At 38.1% G+C, this 21,417-nt stretch overlaps 2 protein-coding genes across 2 annotated transcripts in view; one reads left to right on the top strand and one right to left on the bottom strand.

The window, feature by feature from the left end:
- Positions 1–384: 384 nt before the first annotated feature.
- LOC109065524 (protein crumbs homolog 1-like) lies at positions 385–9,747 on the top strand. Its single transcript, XM_042711868.1, has 8 exons — positions 385–1,187; positions 1,750–2,679; positions 2,930–3,483; positions 4,103–4,268; positions 4,533–5,451; positions 6,734–6,778; positions 8,694–8,816; positions 9,028–9,747. The coding sequence occupies exons 1-8, from the start codon at positions 1,142–1,144 to the stop codon at positions 9,272–9,274; spliced, it is 3,030 nt and encodes a 1,009-aa protein (XP_042567802.1). The 5' UTR covers positions 385–1,141; the 3' UTR covers positions 9,275–9,747.
- A 10,287-nt stretch (positions 9,748–20,034) lies between these two features.
- Positions 20,035–21,417, bottom strand: part of LOC109066415 (DENN domain-containing protein 1B-like) — a 96,064-nt gene continuing 94,681 nt past the window's right edge. Inside the window, 2 exon segments of the mRNA XM_042712455.1 lie at positions 20,035–20,232; positions 20,235–20,310. Of these exon segments, the coding sequence (XP_042568389.1) occupies positions 20,197–20,232; positions 20,235–20,310 (112 nt within the window). The 3' untranslated portion in view covers positions 20,035–20,196.

The raw sequence follows: 21,417 nt of genomic DNA, 5'->3' as shown, positions 1-21,417 counted from the left end.
ATGACATCGTAATGGCCTGAGAAATACTTAACTTGGTGTAAACTGAAACGGGGCCTGACATGCGAATTCACCGAATGAACCGGTGTACGACTTTCGTACTTGAATACTGTGGTGGCCTCTCCCCCCCTGTCAGTGCCAGAATTATTCAAGGTCTGGTAACGTTGTGTTACACAGCAACATTTACCGTCTAAGTGTGTGTGTGTTAAGACAAAATTCAAGAAATTATGCAAAAACACAAATTTAAATTCCCTTGTGTGACTGAAAAGCAGTCCCTGTGTGAATGAAGGCACTTGCATTGAGCTCTCTTGGAAACTGCTTTATGGCACAGTGTCCCTGCTTCATCAATTTTCAGGTGTGCTTCTGTGTGATATGCTAGCCGATCCAGAGTCCAGTTTGCATACTTTTTCTACACCCTGTGCCAGGAAATTGGTGTCAAATATATGGCTATTTAATCCTATGTCCCCAAATCAGACGGTTTTGAAATAAATAATTTAAATAAGAAAGGGTTAAAAATCCAGTACTGTCTCAAGTAGATCAACAGTTCACTGTAAAGGCTCTAAAATCTTTAAAAATTAATAACCGATGGACAGCTGAGTCAGAGAATCAATAAATCCTAACTGTTTTTAATGCCTGGTTAAATACTGGGCAAAATATTGCCTATAATGAGCATATGATAAGCAACATCAGGTTGTTGCGACTATACATCAGAACTGTCTTGGATTTCTATCCAGTTTGCATAATCGAAACCAAATCTTGCATTATACAACACATCTTTCAGCATACATTCACTCTAATGGTTTCCCAGACTAAACAACTAAACATACAACTGCATTATGATTTTAAATTTTTAGATTATACAGAAGTGTCTGTCTCTCTGAACATCAGGTTACCAGCTCAGGACATGACTCAGAGGCGGAGGCTATAATTGGGCTTCGCATTGTAAGATGCTTAGGTTGCATTAAGCTAATCCCCCGGGAGCTGGCTTTGATGGGGGCCTAGTGTTGCAGTCTACAGTTTTTCTTGAAGGAAGGAATGCACACTGATGGCTGTCTTTTAAGATGGCCTTTGCTATAGATGGACCCATCAAAAAGCAGTGTGACTGAACAGATGTGTGGCAGCTGAATGGTAGACTTCTAATGCCATGGAAGCTTTAGTTTGGATTTGGAGTGTACTGTTGCTCATGTCAGGTACATTTTCAATTTTTGTTAAGATTTCAGATCTTTTTTTAATTGCATTTTGGTTGTATTGATCATTCTCAGTGTGAATTCAGTTAAGTTGTGTTGGAGGAAAATTAAAAACCAAGGCTAGTGAAAATTTCTGTTTAACATACTATGAACTTGCAGTGACTTAAGGGCCTCAGTGTAGCTTTTTTTTTCACAGCATTATTCACAGCTCCTTAATGTTTTATCCATGCATTTTAAACTTATTCAGTAACTAAATTCTCATTCAGTGAAAATTGTAATGATAATAAGAAAACTCAGTTGGCAGTTATACAGGCATGAAGTTGTTATGCAACTAGCTTTGCATATTTGTAGTCCTGAGGGATTATTGACTAAAACGTGCACATGTTATCCCTGGCATGAGCTACTCTTTAGTTACAGACACCAAATTGGCCCAAATTTAGCAAATAGTTTGAAGGATAAACTCTTATAAAAACAATAAGAACTTGCAGTGAGAAAAGTTCATTCTTGGGTTTGTTAAATGTTTATTTGTAAGGAACTTAATTCCACTCTGGGCTTTCCCTTTTAGGTGCCTTGTGCGAGCAAAATATTACTGCTTGCACCACCAACCCGTGTCATAACAGAGCCACATGTGAGGACTTCCTGAGCAGCTACAAGTGCATCTGCCTGTCTGAAAGCCAAGATGGAGTTCTCTATGGTGGACGCAACTGTAGTGAGCCCCTGGTGGGTTGCGAGGGCCACGAGTGCCAGAACGGGGCGGCCTGCATGCCCTTCCTGAGCCAAGGTGTACATGGCTACAGTTGCATCTGTCAGCCGGGCTACACCGGCTCTTACTGCCAGACACCCACCGTATTCTCCTTTGAGACAATTGGAGGATTCCTGCACCTGCAGACCCCGCTGCTGGGTGCGGAAACATACTTTAATATCACGCTAAGTTTTCGCACAGTACTGAAGAACACAGTGCTCTTTCAGAGGGGCAGCGAAGGGGTCACTCTCAGCCTGGAGTTGCAGGAGACACACCTGCTTCTTGATCTTAGGAGTGACCCTCAGCCAGACTCAACCAGCTGGACTCTGACACTGCCTAAGGATGTATCTGATGGCGAATGGCACACGGTAGAGGCCGTGCTTGGAGAGGGTACCCTGCTGCTACAACTACTGGAGCCATGCCAGGATGGAGGTAACTGTGGTGCAACAGCCCAAGTGGAGACCGGTGCCCTTGAGCTGGAGTCAGCCCTGCAAAGCACCTTTGTTGGAGGATCGAATGAGGGAGGGGGCTCTGGCTCATTCATTGGCTGCATGAGGGACTTGTTTGTGGACTCGCAGCTGATGGTACCGGAGGACTGGTTGAGCAGCTCAGTGGTAAATGTCCTGCAAGGCTGTAGCCATCATGACAGATGCCTTTCTGGTCCATGCGAGAACCATGGAAAGTGTGTTAACCTTTGGCAAGGTTACCAGTGCTCTTGTCTGCGACCGTATGTGGGACAAAACTGTGCTGAGGGTAAGAACACCAGGGACTGACCTCCCATAAACCATGTCTACACTGGAAATATCCACTGTGGTGCTGTTTTTTTTTACTCTGTATATGTGCAGATGTAGACATGTTCATAGCCTAGCAATAAATGTAAAAGATCACAGGATAAACCTTGGGAGATGCTTTATGTTTCCTCTATGTGTCCAAGTTGCAATAGAAAAACTAGAATAGTTCTAGAAACTCTTTAAGAGTTGTATGTCTTCTCTTTCTCATACAGAGTACATTACTGCTAGATTTGGCCAGGAAGACTCTGCAAGCTATGCTGTCTTCACCATCACCGACCAACTGGAATCAGACGCACTTTATCTGTCCATGTTCTTGCGTACACGAAAGGAGTCTGGTCTTTTGGTACTGCTTGCCAACAACACCACTGAGTACTTGCAGATGTGGCTGGAAAAGGGAAAACTCTTGGTACAAGTCAACAACTTGACGACTTTAATGGGTAAAAGTGTGGTTAATGATGGTGAGATCCATTTTGTCGGCATCACCATTAAGGAGGGGATGATGACTCTGCAGGAGTCAGATCATGAATTCGGAGCAACGCATGTTCTACCTGTTTCCGTTCAGTTTGAGGATGTGGTCTATGTTGGCGGACTGCTTGATGGGCAAGAGACATCTGCCTTCGGTGGTTATTTTAAAGGGTGCTTACAAGACTTGCAGCTCAATGGGAGGAAGCTAGAATTTTTCCCACTTGATGCTTCTGTGATGTCATACAGACCTGACCGCATGGTTGACGTTACCGCAGGCTGCACCAGTGATGACTCTTGCTCTGTAAGTTACAATGTTTCGTGAGGCCTCAAGTGTCATGAGCTCTAAACTGCAACAGGTCAATGATTAGGTTACACCAGATCTGGCAGATATATGGACAAACCCCACTTATCCTCTTTGGCCTAGATGAATGTTTACATTCATGACTTTGGTCATGTTTATCAAGAAACTTATCCAAAACACTGGCCAGATTCAATATATTAATTTTTTTATCTGATTTGATTCAATAATCCAATAAACGATTAATCAGTTAATGTAAGTCCCTGAGTATTTATGCTGCTATTCATCACTGTATAATTGATCATGTATAAAATGGTGTGGTGATTGCAGGAATACTATCATATGATAGTAGTTATAAACATATTGTTCCCTGACATAGATTTAATGTAGTTAGCTGCCTTTTATTAGCAACTAGCCGTGTAGCTAACTACAGCGTAGCTTGACAAGGGTGGCTTGACAGTAGTTTTACCCAGTGGAGAAAAGCTTTCCAAGCTACAAGCTATTCCTAATTCCAAACACTTGATCTTACTACTTCTAAACCATTCTTATCTTTTATAATAATACATTTTTTTTTTTTTTAATTGACAGTTTTGTATGTGTCATTTTTGTCTTTCCATTCCAGAAAAATCCTTGCCAGAATGGTGGCATGTGCTTCTCTCTATGGGACGACTTCACATGCAACTGCCCTCCTAGCACAGCAGGGCAGCACTGTGAGGAGGTGAGATGGTGTGAACTCACCCCCTGTCCACCACAAGCAACATGTCGGACCCTCAACCAGGGCTATGAATGTGAGTATTTTAGAACATCTGACCTCAGGAGTAAAAAACACAGCAGTCAAAAATCATGAAATATTGGTTTGAATACTAAGTCAAAATGAATGATTACAGAATTAAAATAAAATGAAATATTTTGGATTAATACCCTTCCAGATTTAAGTTGCAGACTAGGCTCAGGAAACAGATTTGCTGAGAGCATCTAGCAGACTTCTTCTTAATCAGAAGTCTTAATTCTCTAAATTTTATGTAAACTATGTCTGCCTTTATTTTTCATAGGCATTTCAAATGTGACTTTTCCAGACAACACCACTCTTGTATACCATGGGAATGGGCTAATCTCCCGCCACCTGACTAGCATCGTTTTCAGTATCCGAACACGTAAACACAATGCGGCAGTGTTACATGCAGAGAGTGAGTCCGACTTTGTTACGGTATCCATTCAAGATGGCTTTCTGTTGCTAGAACTTCTAAGTGGACCTTTTTCCTCATCATCTTTGTCACCGGTAACCCTGCGCAGCCCAAGACCAGTGGCCGATGGAGAGTGGCATGCAGTAGAGCTGTTAATGGCCAGTCCCTGGGCTAACAGCTCCCAGTGGATCATGGTCCCTCTTGATGAAAAGGACCAGCCTACTATATCTGATTCCATGACCGGAAATCTAGACTTCCTCCGAGAAGGTGTCGATATCCTTCTAGGAGGACTTGGCCTAGAGTCTGGATGGAATCTGATTGGTTGTCTGAGTAATGTTGAAATTGGTGGTATTGTGCTTCCATATTATGATCCTGCCGAGGTGAGATTCCCACGTACACAGGAAGAGAAGTTCAATAAGATATCGGAGGAACCTGTCCAAACTGGCTGTGTTGGTGAGGTGATGTGTGAACCCAACCCCTGCTTGCATGAGGGAATCTGTGACGATCACTTCAACCTTTTCCAATGCTTCTGTCTACCTGGCTGGGGCGGTGATCGCTGCGAGCTGAATATAAACACCTGCGCCTCCAACCCCTGTCAACACGGATACTGCAGTGTGCAGGACCTTTCTTACAGCTGCACATGTGAGAGTGGCTACACCGGCACCAACTGTGAGGTTAAAGTGGACTTATGTGCCGGTCACAAGTGTGCTAACGGCGGGACCTGCTTGCATGGCTTCAACAGCTATTCCTGCCTCTGTCCTGACAGGTTTACTGGGCCATATTGCAAGTGAGTCTGTTTTAATGTTTGTCATGCAGTTGACTAGTTGACTTGTTCATTACTACTATTGGTGATACTTGGGTTTTTGAGCAAACCCCTAACTCAGGGTTCCTCAAATCTGGCCTGGAAGGGCATTGGCCTGCAGTTTAGCTCAAATCCCAATAAAACTACCTGTAATTTTGGAAGGCATTCATTAGCTTGCTCAGATGTCTTTAATTAAGCTTGGAGCTAAACATGGGTAGTGACCCTCCAGTGCCAGATTTATGGAATCCTGTCCTATTCCTAAGTATTAAACATTGGCTTGTAACTGCTTCCATCGTTCCCCTGTTGTGATACAAACATGAGTGATCCCTCAAATCATGTGGTTGAAAAAAAGTGTGCAGTTGCTTCTCAAAGCACCTGGACTTGGCAGGTGGGCAATTAAACAGGTTAAAAAATGTCATAGGCTTACCCTAAAAGAGGAACCCGAGGCATATCTCGGGACCAAAAATGAGGTTGCGCTCTTCTGACTTTGCCTAGTAAGGTTCCACTGAATTTTGTGAGGAAAGCACTGCTTCTTTCAAAATTCTTTAGCAGATTTTGTGGAGGCTATGTGCATACAAAGACCTGATTTAAGGCTTTTACACCAAGGCAATTCATACGTCTGTAAGGAATAGTGTTCGTCCCTTCTGCAAAACATTGAACCAAGTCAAGAAGAGACTTGCCTTAGATATGAAATTAACCTGGTGTTAAAAAGCCATAGCTCAAGAAGCTACTCCGCTTTTCAAAGGAAAAAGAATGCAAAACAGAAATTTAGACTTTGTACATGGAAACAGGCCACAAACCTCACACAATGATTCCCATCAAAGAAAGAAAGCAACCTGAATCAATCAAGACCCCTAAGAGACTGATTTGTTATGAAGGTAATGCAAAACATATAATTGCTTTTATGGTGTTGTTTATGCTAGCTTGACTGCAGAGACGTGTCTGCTGCCATACGTGTCATTTGAAAGCAGTAATGGTAATAATAGACTCTGTTGAGAGTGGCCATCCTCCAGTGGTTGCTGTAGGCCTTCAGGGTGGCATCTAAGGCAAGTCTGCAGCCATTTATCTCATAAACATGTTTTGTTGGCAGACTGCTTCATAGCACTCCTTACTCTGTTTGCCTTGCAGGCAGCCGGGAGACATAATAGATCTATCTTTTCCCCACTGCAGAGTTAGAGAGATCTTTGGTGTAAAGTTTTGCTGCTTAAAAAAAGAATGACGCTTGCTGTTTGTTTGTCTCTTTCCTGTTCCCTTTGTCTCACAACAGCACTCAGACTGAAGAGGTTCCGTGGTATGTAGTTGTCAGGAGCGTGTAAGTGCCATTTTACTATTGATTTGTTTTTAGATTTATCTTCTTTTTTTATATTTCCTCCTTATTTTCTTCCTTCATTTCTTCTTCTCTTCCTTCCTTGTAATTTCTTTTTTTTTTACTATCGATCCCCATTTTCTTGCCATCCTTGCTTTCCTCATTTAATTCCTTCCTACAAATTTCATCCCCCCTTTTCCTTCCTACTTCCTATAATTTCTTTTTAGTCTCTCTACCTCTTCTTTCTTGCCTTTATTATTCCTTCCCTTCTTATTACTTTCCTTCTCGCTATCCCTTGTTTTTGTACCTTTCTCTCAAATTATTTTTCTTTCTTTCTCTTTCTTTTTTCTCTTTCTTTTTTCTTTCTTTCTCTCCCTTGCTATCCTTTACTTTTTCTCCATATTTCTCTTTACTTTTCTTCCTACTTTCCTTACTTCCTTTTCTTTCTCTTTATTTCTTTCTCTTTCTTTCTTTCTTCCTTGTTATCCTTTACTTTCTCTTCATATCTTTTTCCTTTTTTTCTTTCTTTCTTTATTTCTCTCTCCCTTGCTATCCTTTACTTTTTCTCCATATCTTTTTCGTTACTTTTTTCCTTCCTGCTCTTTCTTCTTTCTTATCCTTTACTTTTTCTCCATATCTTTTTTTTTATTTTTTTTTTTTTTGTTTCCTTTTTTTCCTTGTTACTTTTTTCCTTCCTGCTTCCTTCCTTTCTTTCTTCCTTGTTATCCTTTGTGTTCTCTTCATATCTTTTTCATTTTTCTTACTTTTTTTACTTCCTACTTTCTTTCTCTTTCTTTCTTTCTCCCTTGCTATCCTTTACTTTTTCTTTCTTTCTCCCTTGCTATCCTTTACTTTTTCTCCATAACTTTCTTTCTTTGCTTTTCTTCCTTACTGCTTCCTTCCTTCCTTCCTTTACTTTTTTTCCTTCTTTTTTCTTTCTTTGCTTTTCTTCTCATTTTTATTTCCTTTACTTTTGGGTTCTTCATATCTTTTCCTAACTTTTTTTCCTTTTTCTTTCTTTCTTTCTTTCTTTCTTTCTTTCTTTCTTTCTTTCTCTCTTTTTTCTTTTTTTTTTTTTTTTTTTTGTTTTTTTTTTCCTTTTTGTTTTTCTCCATATCTTTTTTTCTGTTCTTTCTTCTTGTTATCCTTTGTGTTCTCTTCATATCTTTTTCATTTTTCTTACTTTGTTATCCTTTGTGTTCTCTTCATATCTTTTTCATTTTTCTTACTTCTTTCTTACTTTTCTGTTTCTTTCTTTCTTTCTTTCTTTCTTATATCTTTTTCGGTTCGTTCCTTTCTCTTTCACTGCATATCCTTCCTTTCTTTTACCTTGTTACTGCTTTACCTCCTTCTTTCTTTACTTGCTTTTTTCTCTTTTTTTCTGTTTTTTCTTTCTTCTTTCCTTCCTTCCTTTCCTTTCTTTCTATCCTTACATTTTATCCTTTACTTTCAGTTCTCCTCTTCTTTCCTTTCTTTCTATATCTTTTCCTTTCTTTCTACCTTGCTATCCTTTACTTTCTCTTCATATATTTTTCTTCTTTCTCTTTCTTTCTTTCTTTCTTTCTTTCTTTCTTTCTTTCTTTCTTTCTTCTCCTAGAATCCTTTATTTCACAATTTTATTTGTATTTCCTTTCTTAAAACTCATATATCATATCTTTGTCCATACAGAATAACAATAGCGGAGTCTTTATATGTGAATCCCCATATAAGGCGACAGTTTATTGTATTCTTTTGTCTTGTGGTCAGTGGTCCATTCACATGCTAATGTCATTATTCTAATAGTGAGCTAATCCTCTTTTGTGCAGGACAAAGCAGAGGTGGGTGGGGGGTAGTAGGTAGAGTCCCTTACATGGCTCTCAAGAGGAGAGGATGGATTCTTCATCATCTGTTATGTTTCTTTCTGTTCCCTTATTCTCCCCAGACTGCCCAAGCTCCCGGTGTCCATCTGTGGTGATGAACAGCAGAACTACACTTGTTTCAATGGGGGGAACTGTTCTGACACCAACATGATGTGTGACTGCCTCCCTGGGTTTTCGGGTCACTGGTGATTATTCCTCATCTTTCTTTGTTCACATGATCTCATATGTATATGTTAATGAATTTCAGGGTAGAAATTATGCCATGCTATTAACCAGTTTTAGAATGCATGGAATATTCATATACAGAACCAAATATTAATAACACCAATTACCGAAATATTTAAGTTTATGTTAAGTAATAATACGGTTTGTTTTCGCTATACATTTGTCACGTAGGTGCGAACTAGATCTTGATGAATGTAGATCCAACCCTTGCTTGAATGGCGGCTACTGCCAGAACATGGTCAACAAGTTCCAGTGTATCTGTGAAATGACCTTCGCCGGCGAGACCTGTGAAGTCGATGTAAGCGACATTTACTTTTACATGGCAGCTTTATTTTGGCAAAACCTCTTCCAGTTTCTCTCCTACCTCATTCTTCGCTTAGACGATGAACCTGAGGTAGACTGGGGTGACAATGAGTAAACAGGTCTTTGGTGAAAGCTACAGTAGGAAAAGGGCTGATGTAATTGTTTTCTACACAGGTTTAATAAGCTGGAATGGTAGATAATTGAAATTAATATATATTTAAATGTAATTCAAGTATTTATCAAGTAAGTAAATGTATTTGTAAACATGAATTTGTTAATTTGTTAGTTTGGGAAAAACAATGTGCAAGGGCTCCGTTATTTACTGGATCAGGCCAGATGACGTATCAGTGAAACCGCTTCGTGCCTTAAGATGACACGGTTTCATAAACAACACTGTCTCTAATCCAAAAATTCCTTTTTACTGTACTTTATGCAGTCCAAGTGAGAATCATAGACTGATTTCAGGGAAAATCATTTTGAAAATACTTTTGTGTGCTTTGTGTTTTTAAGTTTAGCATTATATAGAATTTGTACATAATAATTAATATAACATGAATAATACTTCTAATAATGATTATAAAACCAGGGTTGGGATTTAATTAGTATGATTTGAAGGAATTTTTATAAAACCAGGGTTGGGATTGCAAACAAATGTTTTATTAGTTCAGCATTTTTGCAATAAAAATAAACCGATTCGATAACTATTGAAAGAATCCTCAGAAATAAAGTGTTCTGTCAACACATAAAAACCAAAGTTAATTTATAATATATAATGACTTTAGTTTCATTTTAAAAAGCATTATCATGCATTTCTTAAAGGAATACAACCTAAAAATGACTTTTAGCGTAGAACACACATTTCTGTTTAGGGAAGAATAACATTTAAGGTTTCATTTCATCTCATTTCTATGGTATTTTAAATTCGTAATTTCCTTTCAATTTTCAGAACTGATTTATATTCAGCAATACTCATACTCATCACTCTTTTGTATCTTAAAATCATAAAATCAATATATTTTAAACCATAAATATGTACGTTTCAGTAGTTTATAGTGTTATGTGTTCATCTGTCTGTTGATCTCTGTTAGCGTTCATGACCAGATTGTGTACATTGTCTCTCACATCCTGTCTTTAGATGACTGTCTTCAAATAAAGCATTTCTCTCCATCCCATCCATCATCATTCTGTTGTCTGTCCTTTGTCGGTTTTGTTTAGCTGTCTGTCTACTTGTCATTACACATCCAGAGACTGTGCCAGTGGCACATCATGCAGGTTTTGATAGACAGAGCCACTGAACTAGGGGCAGCAGACACATCAAAGATGCAGCGGCACTGTAAAACCTATGGCAGGTGTGTTGACTCAGCAGCTTTTGTGTAATCCTGACACCATAGGATGTTGAGACCATGAAAAAGTGTGTACTGTGCAAGTTTGAAACAAGTTGGAGATTTTTTCCAGATGCAACTTACAGTATCAGTTGCTCTGACAGCTTTACTCAGAGTTAAGGGTACATTGGATACACTGGTGATTGCAGGGGAATCAAATCGATTTAGTTTACAGTTCACACCTACATGGAATTAGACACTACTATTAATAGTGGAGTTCTTTAACAACATATTTTGGCTACATCCACCCTCCTAGTTTTACAAAAGTATCTTTTTATTCAGTAATTAAAATGCAATTTATATAGTCTCTTCTATTAATCTAATAGTGGTCTTGAGAAGTAAAACAGCTCATTAAGAAGTTGAAATTCATGGGAAAAAAAAGTCAATTAATTAAAGTTTAACTTTTCAGCTTGTTATATAAATTGCAAAACCCTATGACGATGTATGATTATCATGATTTCAAAAATAATGATATTTATAAAATATATATTAATGCTTAAAGTATGTTTGAAAACTTATTGGGAAATGAATAAGACCTTTAAAAAGGCATGCATTTCAAGTCCGATTTTAAAAGGTTTTTTTCTTGGCAAATATTTAAATGATTGAGTTGAATAAATAATTTCACAAAGTTTAAGGTTACTGTGATTGAACTGAAGATGTCCTACTGTCTCCTCAAGATGTCCTTATATTCATCTTGCGATCAGTGTGCAGGTTAAAGATAGCCACGTTCCACTCTTTAAATCCTTTCTAACAGGATAGATGCTGGTGAGAGGATCTCATCTCATGCTAAGACACGCTACAGTGTCGCTCTCTGAGCTTTGCTGTTTTCTGACTCATTAAATCATAATAAGACTTTTGTGGCTTTTCGTTCACCTCTGTTAGTTTTGAAGATATCTATTTGCTAGTGTACTCATATAAAAGTACTTTTAACAGACAAACACATTTAAAATTTAGTCCCTCGTTTTCAGGAAAAAGGACTAATAATATTATTGACTTATACTATACCAAAAAAATTTTTATCCAGTCACATGCTCTCTAGAATATGACTTGGTTATGTCCTTTCCAAACTTTTCATAAGAAGACAAAGTAAGCATATTGCTGCAAAATAAACTGCCTGCGCAGGTAGCCATACTTACATACATAAATTAGTGAATCGTTTTATTGAACCGGTGCAACCATTCAAAGAAACCGATTCACTAAAATGAATCAGACTTAGCGATTCTCTTAATGAAAAGGTTGGTTTGCTTGGCTGTAAACCTGTGTGTGCAATATTACTAAAATAGTGGAAAATAACACCAATGCTTCTTTAAAAAAAAAAATAAATAAATAAAAAAAAAACATTTCAGTCTTTCTACTTAAAGTTTCACTTTTATTTCACGTCTAATTCACATTTAATTATTTGTCCCTGTAGTCAAGTATTAGCCACAAACCGATTCCCAAGATAAATTTATCTAGGTTAACTATCCTGTGATTATAAATTATTTAAAATATTTCAGTTGTATTACTAATGCAATACATTTAAAAACATAAAAATAGATATTTTATGCAGAGTCAATGCGACGGGGAAGCAAGCGCAGCTCTTGAGGGGCTAGTGTTTTTGACTGCTGAAGTATAAATGTGTCTCAGTGTGAGGATTCTGTGGTTCTGCTCCACGTTTGCAGAGAAAGTTTGTGTCTTCAGAGTGACAGAATAGTGCTTGGCCAGCAGAAAGGCGCAGCGGCGTTCTGTGTGAAATGCAACTCAGCAGTGCATCGCTGCAGGTCTGAGAAACGAGGGGGAAATATATTGGGAGAAGCTTATCGCAGTGACAGGGTCGTTTGTCTGCTGGAATGTCTGGCTGTCTCTTTCTTTCCCGCTTTCTCTCACACACATAAAACATCGCCTTCAGAGCAGGTGATGAGCTCAGCTCAGAGTTTCTGTGGCCGTGAGCTTCTCGCCTGTCTCTCCTGTCAAACAGCTGGAGCAGAGTGTGGGCTGGTAGATGATCTATTTTGATCGGACGATATCGTCACTTTACTCTGCGTCTAAAGTGTGTGAGACAGCAGCTTGGTGGGCTATACTGATTCTTGAATCTTGGCACTGTACACTTATTTTTGTAGGACTAAAGATAAACACCGTTTATATAATTTTATAAAATAATCCTCATCATATGATGATAAAAGCTCAGTTGATACATTGTTAGCCCCCTTAGAAAAACCCGTAGGTGGGCCTACCACAGGTGGACTGTTATATAGTTTGTTTGAACTCTAAATAGACGTTAGTTTAATCAAACTCAAACGATATGGTGTCAAAAACAGTGATCTCATCAGAAACAACAACAAGTGATTCATTGCGGATAAGTTAGTCATCCCAGATTTTTATCAAAAGTGCTGATTGATGTCAGAACAAAAGAATACTTAGTTGATCGCTCATTATCTTGTTGACAATATACCCTTACTCTCCTTTGATTGCTTTAGTGCAATATTCAGGACACAATCAGGAACTAAACACGCAAGTTAGTTAATGACTTTATTCAGTCAACTAGATTTGCTCAGAACCCTGATTGCTTGTCGGGAAAACGCCAAAAAACGATGAGTTGCTTCCATGCAAATAATTAAATTCAACTGATCTGTTCAAAGATTCACTCACTTTTTTAACAGTGACTGATTCAGGAGCAAAACCAAACAGTGAGTAGTTCACTCATTTCAATCAACTGATTCGCTTAAAAATGCTGTTTTCAGGGAACGAAACAAGTGACTAATTTTTAATCTAATTTTGAGTATTGAATCATTCAGGTCAACTGATCTTATAAAAAAAAAAAAAAAAATAACCTGATTCAATCAGGAAACTAAATGAGTGAGTCAAACAACATTTCACATATTTAAGAAAGTATGAGCCACGTGAATAATTCAGGCAGACAGATTTTATTCAAAAAATAGGCTAAAAAAAATAGCTGTATAGGCTAAAAAGTAGAATGTTTTTGTTAGTAAAACGGCTTAAATCCAAGCGGCAAGTTTGACTGAGGTGAAAATGTCTAGAGTTGGCAGAAGTATGGAGCGGTAGGGGGGCAGAATGATGGATGTTATGTTAGGAGCAGATGCCTGTGCCAATCACGTCATGAACAGAGTAGCTCACTTTATCTATATATTTCCACGCCGCTGACATAGACTGATCCAAGAGAATCTCAATGATTGTTATATGGAACGTATTTTATACGACTTTATTACATTGCCAACGCAATCAATTTAGTGTATAAATTGCAATACCATACGTCTGCTCTTTATTTTATTTAAAATATGACTGTCCTCATCGCTGACTCCACCCCGTCTTCCTTTCCTCCAGCTGAGTGCAGAGAACGTGTCGTCTGACCTGTTGCTGTCCATCAGCCTGGTGTCTGTGGCTCTGTTTGTTGGTGTCTTTTTTGGTGTGGGCCACAGGTGGGCTTTAGTCATTCACGGCTGAAGCCGACGGGCCACACGGAAGTGCACCCTGAGCAGTCCCAGTTGACAGGAGAAGGTAAAGGTTCAAGAGTGGAGATGTGGAACATTGTGCAACCTCCACCAATGGAGAGACTCATCTGAGCTAATCAACCAACAATCAGCCAATCACTGTTGTTATTCGCATGCATGCTATGTTTTACAATAACGATGGACTCAGCCCATTTTCATTCCACCTATGAGCATTAAGTGGCAGCTATGTGGGTCTGGCTAGATATACTTGTTTAAAATGAATCCTTTTGGTTGGCCAATCCTCCCATTTTATGTAAACATTGTTGATGAACACCTATTATTGGTACTATACACCAAACATCGCGACATACTTTTAGGATTCCCTTGATGGTAAATTGGTAAAGCGCCTTCTTAATTAACAGGTGCCGTCAAGACAATGCTGCTCAACATCACAGCTATCAGAAATATTTAATATCTGGTCAGACTTAGCAAGTCATATTGGCCCTGGGGCCACAAAACCAGTCTGAAGGGCGCTGAGGTATCTTTTTTTGAGGCAATAAGCCAAAAAAACATTGTATAGGTCAAAAATTACCGGAATTTTCTTTTATTCCAAACAATCATTAGGTATATTGATTAAAGAGCCATGTTCCAAAGATAAGTTGTTAAATTCCTACCATCATAATCAAAACTAAATTTTTAATTAGTAATATACAATGGTTACGAATTCATTTGGACAAATTCAAAGGCGATTTTCCGCAGTATTTGAGATTTTTTTTTTCACCCTCAGATTCCAGATTTTTTCAAATATGTGTATCATCGTCCGTCCAATATTATCCAATCCGAATAAACCATCCATCATTGGAAAGCTTTTTTATTTGACAAAATTGCCACTTCAGACGGGTTTGTTGGGTCCAAGGTCACATATATTTATTTTTTCATGCTGCCAATGAACTATAAAAGTGACCATGCTGGAGAAGAGAAAAAAAAAATCCTATTCCTGTACATCTAGTTTTACTGTGTCGCATGTAAATGTTTTCCTAAGTGTGTAAAAGTCCAGATTGTTTTCTCAAATGTTGTCCCTTTAGTTGCAGTAATAAAATATATATTTTGTATTTTATTTCATCAACTGATAGCATGAACCACAAACACGTGAATTTGTTATAATTTAATGCTGTTGTTCTGTAAAGAAATTGATGTGTGGTCGATATAAAACAATAGTTTTACTGATCACCTGTTTTCCCTATCTATTTTTACAAAAGATTTATACTTTAAGCTTATGGTTGAGTGATTTTAATAAATGACATAAATCCCATCCAACCCCCTCGCTTAGTGGTCAACGAATCAAACCCGAGGTGTGTTGTTAGACATATAATTTATTTCAGTTTACAGTGCATACAGTGGTACCAGCAGTACCTGTAATAACACATCAGACTGACCTAATTTGTACTTGAAAACGATTTAACTGCACTGAGAGCATGCGGTGGAGTTCATCCAGCTTCATTCACTCAAAAGCACTTCAACCACCACAAACTAAACCGATCGCATGGAGAGTCCACATGCACCTACCAGCAAACATTCAAGAAAATGAAGCATGATTTGTGTCTTTTATCATATTGAATTAAATCATCTGTACAGACTTTTTATGTAACAAAATATGTTGAATTGTGTTGAACATTCAGAAGCAGTTTGGAGAGTCCAGTGATTCAGCTACAGCAGCTCGTTACTCAATTTACAAAAGAATTCAACAGCTAAACAGACAAAAAATGAAGAACGGCACAATACTACAAAGTGAAGACATGTTTAATGGTACCGATAAAGTTGACTCATATGCTTTGTTGATTTAAATGAAGGAAGGGCGCTCAATGCTCTGTCAAAATAAGTACCTCCAAAAAAAATACCATAGAACTTTACAACAAAAATGCACATCAATAACAAGAAAGTAGAAAAAGATTTTGGGTAGCACTTTTCTTAATATATGTGGTGACTATCTAGTTTCAAGTAGTGTTTAAATTTAAACAGCTGGTGGACAGTAACTGGATCAAATTGAATGTAACCAAGCAAAATTGTATAATGACTGTTTTCAAACAGGTTTCCCAAAAATTTACACAGTTCGGTAAAAAAAAACCAACAAGAAAAAAAAAAAACTAGTTTCTATGCTGCAACATTAACTGTGACCAGATTTCAAATAATGCTAAACAACATTAAATAAAATTCTCCTCTACTTTCAAGAACCAAATACTTAACTTTATGGTTTAAAAAATTACCTTTTGCGAGGCAAAAGTTAAGCCTATTTCGTAATTTTCAGGGTCATTACCCAAGACAAATCTCCAGAAGTTTGTTTTTTTTATAAAATCCAGAGCCCACTTAAGACATGTACGAACCATTACAACAACCAAACCGTACATGTTTCCTAAATACACAGTATCAAAAACATAAGAGACAATACGCAGAGATGGCCATTAAAACTGATCACATTGGAACTGTGAGACGCTTCGGCTGAGTTCCTGTGGTTCTTTATTGGGTATTGAACATGATGATGATCTGTCGTGTGTCAACAATATACTATAGAACATGTTATTAGACAAAAAAAAATAAGACCACTCCTTATTTTCTCCTATTGATTTACAAAGATTATACATGTATTTCAGGTTTCGGTTTGCGGTAACCATATTAATTGATTTGGAAACCTAAATTAAAAACTCTAAACCTACAATACTAGAGTACCAGTAATACATACATAGGGCTAGACTTACAATCATGTGCAATTAGGGGTTTGCTAGGTGTTAACCAATTATTATTAGGGAGGTGCAAAACGTTGATGCAACAGAAACTTGATTTTACAAAGTGTGACTTCAGAGTAGCTTTTGGGGTGTCATACGTCACGACACTAGTGACAAGTGGACTTTTTTTGGCCCACAAAATTTCGCTAATCATGACGCTGCACCTTTACCATAAAAAAGCTGCTGTCCCCATGTAGAGTTGTAGATTAACTCAGTGTATGTATGAGATTCCCATGTCTAGGCATCTGCCTATCCTACCGTTGAATCAATTATGTCAAGTATATTTGAACGCAAGTTAATGCCCAACCGCGCATTTACATAGTGAAAGGGGGGTCAATTTCATTTCCAAAACTTCCCTTACGTTGCGGATTGTTATAAATAGTACACATATAGCTTCCTGTTTACAAGAATACCTTGTTTAGCAAAAACAATTGACATTTTAAAGTGTAAAGACTACGGAGTCTTTCCTGTTCTTCGGCCACAAGGTTTCAAACAAAACAACACAGGACAGAAAAAAAAACAAGAGGAATGCCGATTTTCTCTATACAATTCATGTTACTCCCGAATTTGCGGGATATAGAAAAATTTCAGCACTTGTTTTCCCCTCAGAACTGAAGCACCCTTCGCAAAGACATCCGCGATGCGAAGAGAAACTGACAACAATGTGGACAGACAAGGACAGAGCAGGTTACTTCAGGTATGAAACAATGTCTCAGCTTACAAATTTTTTGTCATTTGATATTTTTGGTATGAAACAAAATTTATTTTTGGTATGAAACAAAATTTAAGAAGGTCGCTGTAGCGCCTCAGTTCAAGCGGCAACATGAATGATCAACCGACTTCGCTTCTTCCCTTCTTCACTTCTTTCCGCTTTTACTAGTTACACCACAAAAATAAACATGAATGAACATCAGAAGGTATCTGGTTTTCAAACCGAGGAAAATCATGTCCTATACACACCCATTTGGTGGATAGAAACTTCCATAGAATAGCCCTATTTAAGCATGACATTCTTGCATTTCACCTGTTTTACTTATTTTATTTATTTTTCATATGCATATCATCAGTGTTGACATTGTTACTCACTACTACAAACCACATGTCTTGTGGGTACCCGAGCAAAAACTAAACAGGACTAAAAAGCCAAAAAAAAAAACCCTTCTAGTTTGTATTTAATAGGGGTTTTACAAAATGAATAAATAAAACATATGGCAATTTAAGTTGATTGATAACACTGATTTTGCATAGTTCAATCAGGACATCTGATTTGTTCAAAGGCTGAGGGCATATATTGTTTCAGGACAGCTTTGAGTTAAGCCAGCTACGTTAAGAAGCCTAGCTTGAGATAGGGGTCCTAAACTTTGAATGCTTTTACAACCATATCGTTACCACAGCAGATTACGCAGGAGGGGTGAGGAGAGTCATTAAAGTGTCAGACAGAATGGCACATGTCCTAAATCACTCTGCTCAACGACCTAAATAATTCAGCAGCCACTAAAGAAACAAGTGCTGGATCTAATGACCACTTCCTGTTTGGTGTAGCAGTACAGTTTTGAAGGTGACATCCACCGCTGATATAAATTAAATGAGTGAAACAGAAGACAAGGCAAATCTTTCCATAACTAAAAACGATCGGCGAGTAGTTCTGTGTTCAGTTTTTAATGTGCAATGGTTAGTATCAAGAGAGCTAGTTATGTTTCACTGTCTAGCGAGCTAGAATTCGAAAGTTTAACTTTGGAACTTGTTTGGCACGATCCCTTCAAATCACCATGAAAGTAATTCAGGTCAAATAGACAACTGTCTATAGATGAAGATGCCCTATCGTTAATATGCCGACTTACCGACTATATAGTGTGAAAAATGGGTACACTGAAGATTTATTACAACCTGAATTCAACATATTTAGAAAACTACTTTTGTTTTCATTCATGTGTTAATTTTGTTGTGTGGTGTTTTTGGGAAATTAAAAAAAGTACCCAGATTGCAAACTACTTCTTGCGAAATGTTGAAGTGTGCACAGGTTCCAATGGATCCACTTTATTATCCCCCTGAGGCCCACGGAAGAAGGAGTGTACAAAATGGCAGTTGAAGCAACGCAAATATTGTAAGTCACATGACAACGACAAAAGTGCGGATGTAGTACTACACACATTCATACTGTAGAGCAGTGGTTCCCATCCATGATCCTGGACGGCAAGACCCCAAAACTAACGCACATTTTTGGATGTCTCCTTTTCTCTGACACACCAATTTCAGGTTCCTGGCGTCTCTACTAATGAGCTCATATCTGAATCAGGTGTGTCTGGATTCAAGGAGCACATGCAAACCGTGAAGTGTTGTGGTAGGCCTCCAGGACCAGGGTTTGGAACATGCTTTTTTTGAAAGTTGCGAAATTTTTCCCGCATAAAATATAGTAGATGATGCCGTACGCAATTTTCGATGCATCTTGTTTATGATCATGCCTGCTGACAGCCTCTCTTGTTTGGCAACACTGAGATTGCAACAAGTACTTGTGGTTCTTTACAAATTTTTACCACGTTGTGTGACGCTGCTCGTTTTAGCTATAAGCGTTTCTGTTCTCGGAACTTGTGTTGAGCATATTGCTGGCCTTACGTACAGAATAATTCAATACTAAGGGGTTTAAAATAGATTTATTTATCAGTAACTAGTAGCCCTCCTTGGCACTGGGCATCAGCAGTCACCAGTATTTTCACAATGAAATATCAATATACTAAGTTTATTAGTTCTTTAAACATTAATTGGGAATTTCTGTATTGTCGATTTATTGTCGAAGAAATTAAAATGCTAACATCGCATATTGGATATAAGCATAACCCTGCGAATTTGTCTTGAAAAAATACCTTTGTTTTTCCCTCAAAAATATAGCAAATGAAGAACCAGTTGTCCCACCTGGCCCTAGATAAAGTTATTGTTCAGAAGACACAGTCGAAATGCAAAAGATAGTGATCGTAGTTTGGCAAGCTAGCCACTACAGTGGACCAGTCAGGAAATACTGCTTAAACGCAAATTAAATCTGTTAAGGTCAATTATATGAGGCTGAGATTTTGCTCTCTATTTAAATACTTTCCGTACGATTTAGTATAATCTACAGAGGGAAATTTTAGCCCTCATCCCCAGTGAGTTTATCGAACCAGTGATTTGAACTACACAAGTGCAATCAATCAGGCTGAAATAAAGAAAACTGATGTTGAATGCTGACCTAAATCCCTTTAAACCCTAATTTTTCGGGTCCTTTCCAACCACCATTTCTGAATGATAACCGTTTGGTTTGTTTTGGACCGAATGTAAGAAATACGAGGACCACAGATTACACATTAACTACAAAACACCTTTGCAAACACTTCATGCAAAGAGTGCTGGTGTGACATCAGAGGATGGCGTGAATACGAAAAGAGAAAAGTTAGACATGAGTGTTGTGCCGTTTTCTCAGGATTTGTCCAGGCTGGTGTTGTTTCGGATTGTGTGAGCTCCTGGTTGCTTTTGAGGGCCATGCTCATGCGACACCATGGACTCAGAGTCTCTTCCAGTAAGCATGTTGCTCTTCATGTGCGCTTCCTCTTTGTCTTCCATATTGGTCTCCCTGGGCTTGTTTTTCCCTCTCCCACGGAACGAGGAACAAAGTTTGTCCACTTGCTGCCTTCTGCTGGGCATGGTTCCTGGGAATGGCCGCTTGTTTTTTCCTTGAAAGGACCTTCTGTCGGGAGAGCTCTGCTGCCTGCTGGTTGTCGGTTTGTCTGGTTTCTCAGGCCTGGGAACTGCTGGGTTTTGTTCCCGAGTCGCAAGGTCCCGAGTGTTGAATTTTAGGGGGTCGCAGGGATCAGAGAGTCCCTCGGGTTCTCTTCAGTGGTGGGGTCTTTGGGAAGGAGAAGGACAGACAGGAAGGGAACGGCAGCGTGGTTTGGCGTCCGATGAGAAGGGTGGTATATGTGTTACCATGGATGGCACTGTTCGTCTTTAAACCATATGCCATTCCACTTGGTTTCCTCCGTTTTCTACTTCACAATCGACCGTGCTGAAAGGACTGCTTCCCCGTGGTTACGTGTGAATTTTTCTGGAAACAGTACAAATGGACAAGCTCACAAGGCCATGCCGTTGTTCATGCACACAAAGCTTTGAAGTCAACCTAAAATCAGTAACGCTATATACTTCTAGATATGTAACTGTCTGAATTTAAGAGTAACATTTTGGAATAATGCAAGTGTAACAAATTAGATATAAATGCTGAAGTAAAATAAAATCAATAATAAAGTTATAATAAAATGTATCAATTTTCCAAAAGTTTGATACAAGTTTAAAATATTAATTTTGTTTTATAAAACGGTATTACATTAACGAAATAATTAATCAATTAAAAAATACACATAAATACAAAAAAGTAATCCATCTAAAAGTCTAACACGAAAAATCTTATAATATAAGATTTAGACATAATACAATAAAATGGCCAAAGAAAAAACATTTATATAAATTTTATAAAAATATAATACTTAATTATATATAATACAAAAAATTGAGAGCTGCCCCCTAATCATTCGTCGAAAAGAATTAGGCTTAGTCGACCTACAATTTTTATAAGTTGCAGAACAAAATAATGAAAAAAAGTTAGATCGTTAATGCTAGTCCTAGGGTGAGGTGATACAGTATATC

The sequence above is a fragment of the Cyprinus carpio genome, chromosome A22 (genome assembly GCF_018340385.1).
Source record: "Cyprinus carpio isolate SPL01 chromosome A22, ASM1834038v1, whole genome shotgun sequence".
Classification (NCBI taxonomy): Eukaryota; Metazoa; Chordata; class Actinopteri; order Cypriniformes; family Cyprinidae; genus Cyprinus; species Cyprinus carpio.
The sequence above is the reverse complement of the archived record's forward strand: the minus strand, read 5'-3'. Positions and strand labels throughout refer to the sequence as shown.